This window comes from Thrips palmi, unplaced genomic scaffold, assembly GCF_012932325.1.
Source record: "Thrips palmi isolate BJ-2018 unplaced genomic scaffold, TpBJ-2018v1 HiC_scaffold_19, whole genome shotgun sequence".
In the NCBI taxonomy this organism is placed as follows: Eukaryota; Metazoa; Arthropoda; class Insecta; order Thysanoptera; family Thripidae; genus Thrips; species Thrips palmi.
The window spans coordinates 12558553-12564850 of NW_023144628.1; the positions used below are offsets into that span (position 1 = coordinate 12558553).

Genomic DNA, 6298 nt, shown 5'->3' on the forward strand with positions numbered 1-6298 from the left:
ACGCATGTATCACCGAAAAAAAGGTCGTACACAAATGTATCACCGAAAAAAGGGTGATACTTCCCCAGGAAAACAAGGGCCAATCTCGCTCATGTCTCACCGTTTTTTCGGTGATACATTTCTGTACTACCCTTTTTTCGGTGATACATAAGTGTACGCCATTTTTTCGGTGATACATGAATGTACGACCATTTTTTCGGTGATACGTTTTGTATCGCCGAAAATTGGTGAGATGTCTCACCCTTCGAATTTCAGTGTAGACTGTAGGTTCTAGGTTCGAGTCTGAAGCCAACCCGAACGCTGCAAGCCCTCGCTAGAGAGACATGGGTCGATCACCATTTTGGGACCAGTCATCTAACTTCTTTTCTCCAGGCCATTCTGGGCGTAGGCAGGCGACGAAGTTTTCGCTGTTCTTCTGAAGCTCCCTGCACCTGATACATTCAGCGTGCATGAAAACTTCCAGTGAAAGCTTCGGGCCTCCTGGAAAGGCCCGGTGGGAAAAAGTTCGAAGGCGGAACTGAAAGTTTCTTAAGATCAAATCTTGTCTCTCGTCGTGTGTGTCGTCGGTCGGTGACTGAACTTCTCGGTTTCTGTCTGCGCCTTCGGAGACGAAAGCAGCGTCACTGTCAACACTGCGAGAAAAAACTACAGAGAATCCTGTTAATTGTTTCACAGCGTCGCTCTGTACCCAAAACTACAGTGATCTCTGTCTTTCAAAAGACGGAGCTCACTGTTGTTTATTTGTGTTCATCTCTCTGTTCTCCGAGCGGCCAATGCCACAGCGGGACGGCATGGTCAAGGCCTCATAGGTCACCGTTGGGTCCCCGAGGACGTCGACGGGCACCTCACAGGATCCACGATGACGATGCGAGCATTTTAGACCTAGGTTCCGACCATTCGTTGAAAAGGTCTCGTGAAGATCTACTCGAATCAAGAATAAAAAAAATTTTTGGTCAACCTCATTTTTTTAAGATCCTGATTGGTCAACTAGATTTTGAAAAAAGGGGGTTGACCGAGATTTTTTTTATTCTTGATTCGAGTAGATCTTGACGAGACCTTTTCAATGAATGGTCGGAACCTAGGTCTAAAATGCTCGCATCGTCATCGGGGATCCTGTGAGGGGGATCCTTTCAGGCCGATGACGCTGGTCTGGCCTGCGTCATATGCGCGGATGTCACTCCGCACGCAAAAACACAACGTATACAGCGCCAATTCCAGGTCGGGGGATGCTCCGACCATCATTGTGCTTCTCCGCTCCTTCGTGAGCCCCTTCCACTTGAATTCCACATCTGAAATACTCGCGAGCGGCTGCAGGGTAAAGGAATTTCGCAGTAATGCATCACGATATTGCAGCTGTTCAATTTTAAGGGTACCGATGAACACTGACTCACCCTGGCGTCTTGACGAAGTCGGGAGGAGAGGTCAAGGGATTTTTTTCTGCTGTGGTACGACAGTTAACCTATGATTGAGCAGACCTGAAAAACAAACCCCCCGCCCCCGCCCCACCGCTGCCCCGCCGGCGCCGTGCCGCGCCCGGGCCGCGTGGGGTGTGAGCAACAATGGGATTTACTCACCCTAATCCATCCGAAGTATCATGGTCGGAAAGGAGCCCACGATGGGCCTGACCCAGCGCAGGGAAGTAACGTTGAGCCCGATGGCTTGAAACGTGGCCACCTCCTCACTTACAAAATTGGCGACCGCGGTGGAAAAGAAGGCCTCGAGACGGATGTTTCCAACGCGTTGGACGGAAGAGTGAGTGTTTTTTTTTTCGCTAAAATGTTCCGCATAATTACACAAATCAGATACATTGCGAACGCGCTTTTTTCGAGTCATAGTGTGGGTGAGCATCTTACACAAAAGCTTGACGTTGTGATTTGATCGCCCGGTAGTATCGGGCGTGCACGTCAAGAAACGACCATCTAGAATGCTAATATTCACTGGGCCGAAGCGCCAGTGTTGGAAGACGCCTTTTAAAAACAGTAAGTAAGTGTCTCTCCAATGAAAATTTAGAATTTTCTGGTGTGATGCACTGTGGGATATCGTCAATTCTCAGCGCGGGCTGAGCAATGGCGAGGTGGTGTTTCCCTGCTAGCCGAAAGCGTCTGCAAGTTGACAAAATTTGAATAATGCTAGTCACATCCAGAAATGTCATAATATGGAAAACAATTTCAAGGGGAAGGGCCTCCATTCTTTGCTGCCTTGAGAGGGGAACCTGTAAAGGAAACCGGCCATTAGTCTTACACATTTCGAGGGCCGTCCGGGAGAAGTAATGCCGGTGCAGCTGTGGAAGGCGTGGCCGAGGCTGGGGCAGTAAAAAGAACATGTATTCAGACCGTAATATTGTATTTATTGAACAAGTCGAATAAAGGCCTTGGGTGGCACCTCTTTTTAAATAATTTTAAGTTGTCAAATTTTTTCCAGTCCCATCGCCAAATCCTAGAGTCCCACACCTCCTCCCGGGGGTAGAAAATTGTCGTTGTTGGTCGTGATTATGATCGGGCGGTGGGTGCGCCCTTCGTCAGCCATTGCATCGAGCAGGGCCCTCGATGGGGCGAGCGAGGAGTAATTCTCCAGGCAAGTAAGATTGCCCTTGAGTAAGTCCTGTAACAGCACCTGCACCGCGGGTGGGGTCCCCCGTCTTTCGTACACTTTAAAGCTTTTCAGTTTTGGCAGACCCCCCGCAAGTTCCCCCTTATACTGCAAATTGGAAGAGACGTGACGGCGTAACTCTCTGAGGAATTTCAGTTGAGAAAGCACATACAGGCTACTGTGCCCCTCTGAGGTTTTTGCCTCGCCGCCCACAAACATGACCACGCGTTTCAGGTGTTCCCTACTGCGCCACACCATTTCCAAGTAGCCCTGGCGTATATTGCGCGGCGGCCTGTCCTCGATAAATATCTCATCGTGTACAACAAGCCTTGATTCTTGAAGCGCATTTTCAAAAGTTTCAGTGTGTCGCGCGGGCTGTAGCACGCTTTTGGGCCGATAGGCGTGGAGAGTCAAGCTCCTTGGAGCGGGCGCCTTGGCCAGCACGGTCATTTCGAATGGCGGCATTGTTTTGTCCAAATGCACAAACATGTCAAGTTTGGTGTTTCGCCAAACCGCGGGCTCAGCTGACACGCCGCTACACTATACTACTTAGTGCTGCTGCTGTCGCTTGTTTGCCGAACGCTTCGTTGAGACGGGTTTCGACTGGAGCAGCCATCTGAGTCACTGCTTGAGTCGTTTTGCCTTGTTTGCGGAGGAAGTGGTTCCAGAGGTCCTCCCACGCTTCCGGCTGGACCGGTGGTTGATTCCTCCAAAAGGGACCGTTCATGTCTCTCTCTCTCCCCCTACCTTTCTGTACTAGGTGTCAAGACTAATTGCATTGGTTGCGACTGCTGGAACGCTGTTCTTATCAGTGTTTTTGACTACCCCTTAAGAGCGTACTTTTTCCAAAATATGCATTCTGCAAAAGTTATGCAAAGGTAAGGTGGCGCATTTTGTTGCATTCTCTCTGCCGATTCCAAAAATGTATTGTGATTTTCAAACGGAGAAAAAGTGAAGCCTTGAATATTCGAATTTTTCGCAATTTTTCAAAACTTATAAGGCTAGTAGCGCCCTTAGTTTTACTCCTTTCTCAAAACCAAGTACATATTCGGAATCAGCAGAAACAATGCTACAAAATGCGTCGTCTAACTTTTGCGATTTCGAAAAAAGTGTTTTTGCGACCACCCCTTATCTGGAATCCTCCACGTGTCAAGGTTATCTAAAGTCATACTCGGTACTTGCACTGGACACTCAAACGGCAGGCAGGCAAATTGTTCGTTAACTAGCTCAATGAGCTGACAAGGGGTCACAATTAGTGCACTTTGTTGCAACTATTGCAACGTGCGAAATGACCGGCCATTTGCACAGTCGCCAAATGAGCAGGGTCCGTCTGTTAAAACCAAATATTGGTTTTTTTTTATTCGGTTGGCCGCCTCATAAACCAATTTAACATGCCCCTTGTTGTGCGAGCAACCACTTCTAAGGGCAGTACACAGGCTTTTGATGAGCAGGCTGTGACTTGCAAGTCAACAACGGTGCAAGTGAATCCTGGGATGCTTGCAAGGACGGCGGCCTGCTCGCTTCTCCACACAAACACGAGGCGGGCCCCCGAAATCCTCACCAAATCAGCAATTCGATTTCGCACCACCGACCATCTTTCTCCACTCTCTACGACCCAATGCCCACCACTTTTGTGCGTAACGCCAAAAACCATTACATCGGATAGCTCTCAACTCGTGCAATCAAATGTAGCGGCAGAAATATAGGCATCCACATCGCCGTTGAACTCAAACATCACGGCTGCACATTGCGGGATTGAGTCGAGGAGATGAAGGGAGCGGAGTCATCCGACCAACTGGTCCATCTGTTAGAGGGACAAATAAACATTTCTCATTTTATCAATTTCAATGGACGACCCCTCACGAATGCTGTAAGTCAGAAAGGTGGTTGTGACGGTGGGTGCGGTGGAAAACAAAGCCTCTAGACGGATGCTGCCGACGCGCTGGACGGAAGAGTGTGTGCCATGGCTCGCAGCGCTCCCCTCGGGCGAAAGGTCGAAGCCCCACAAGGCGTAACCATTTTGGTATCGCTCCTGGGTGATCATCGGGGACTCGCCGTGAGACAGAAGGCCCGAGGCCTTGAGCAGAGAATGGTATCCGAGGGCGCAATTCTTCTTTGTAAAGTCAAACGGGCCCAAGGCGTGCTGTGAGCCATTAACATACACATTCAAATTTGTCAAATCGAAGTGCTTGAGAACAAAACTGTTTTTGGTGAGTGTGCCCGCCTGCACAGAGTTTTCAACAATTCCAATAAGCTCGATTCCAATGGCTCGATTCGAGGATGCTAGAGATCTCTTTGTCGTCCAGCAGTTGGTCACCTTTCCAAACCTGAACGCATCAGTGCCATCTGCATGCGTTGTCGCCAGCAATGACTTTTTATTCCACGGGTTTAGCTCAAAGTGGGCGTGGGCGGCCATGACGTCTGCAAGAAAATGGGACAGAGAGTGTCACTACCATACAAAATACGTAATTATGCCCTTATATCCCCGCTTTCTTATCTCTTTTATGCTCTCCTGACACTGCTTTACCAACAAACCTGCGCGTCTTCGTGTCCGGTTATAACTAGCACGTGAATGTCAACCAGTGTCGGGGTAAACTGTGATGACTGCACCTCGGGGTAGTGGGCGACAAAGGGGGACACGAGAGAACAGTACATATAATCACTTTTATTACTCACTCATGTTCGTGGTGCGAAGTACAGGGGACTGCTGCTGCGACTGGACTGAACCCCGAGCCAGTGCAGCGCAGTTATTATATAGGCGTGTGTCCGTGCCCCGCCTCGCGACAGCTGCCGCACGCGCATCGCGCCTGCAGCAGTGGCCTTCACGATGCGGAACCCGGACACTTACAGTGCGCGCAGCAGTGCAACATTCTACACTGCTGGCAATGCCTCACAAAACAACTCTGTAAAAACGCGTGGAAGCACAGCGGGAGAATGTGGGGGCTCCACTCAGACAAACGCAAACTTTAGGTTAGGAAGTCGGTGAAAAACGCTTCTACACTCAGAGCCAACATCCACGGAAATGAGAGTTTTGCAGTCAGCCATTGCATCGAGCAGGGCCTTCGATGGGGCGAGCGAGGAGTAATTCTCCAGGGTAGTTAGATTGCCCCTGAGTAAGTCCTGTAACAGCACCTGCACCGCAGGTGGGGTCCCCCGTCTTTCGTACACTTTTAAGCAAGTACATATTCGGAATCAGTAGAAATAATGCTACAAAATGTGCCATGTGATGACTACTCTCGGGCGTCAAGGAGGGCACTCGTTAACGGTTTACATTGGAAACACTTTATTACTCACGCATAGTTGTACAGGGGTCTGCCGCTGCGCCTGGACTGTGTCTAGCCAGTGCAGCGCAGACGTTATATAGAGGCGTGTGTCCGTGCCCCGCCACGCCGCAGCTGCTGCACGCGCATCGCGCCTGCAGCAGCGACCTTGGCGACGCGCAACCCGGACACTTACAGTGTGCGCAGCAGTGCAACATACTTCACTGCTGGCAATGCCTCACATCATCCCCCCATAAATGGCTGAAGGCCAGGGGGATGAAGTCCCCACGAAAAAAAGGGCTTAAGATTAGAAGCAGGTGGGGCACCTTCCTCGAAGGTGACCTTGTCCACCTCCGCCGTCCCGTGGCCCTTGGTGGAGATGAACGGGTCCTTTATTACACAGGACACTGTGGCCACCAGTGCGAAGAAGAGTACCACACAGGGATCTG

General features: G+C 50.1%; 1 protein-coding gene across 1 annotated transcript; it reads right to left on the bottom strand.

Moving 5' to 3' along the window:
• Positions 1-3375: 3375 nt before the first annotated feature.
• Positions 3376-5300, bottom strand: LOC117646090. Its single transcript, XM_034386783.1, has 2 exons — positions 5266-5300; positions 3376-5010 (listed from the first exon to the last, which is right to left on the bottom strand). The coding sequence occupies exons 1-2, from the start codon at positions 5267-5269 to the stop codon at positions 4397-4399; spliced, it is 618 nt and encodes a 205-aa protein (XP_034242674.1). The 5' UTR covers positions 5270-5300; the 3' UTR covers positions 3376-4396.
• Between the last annotated feature and the right edge of the window lie 998 nt (positions 5301-6298).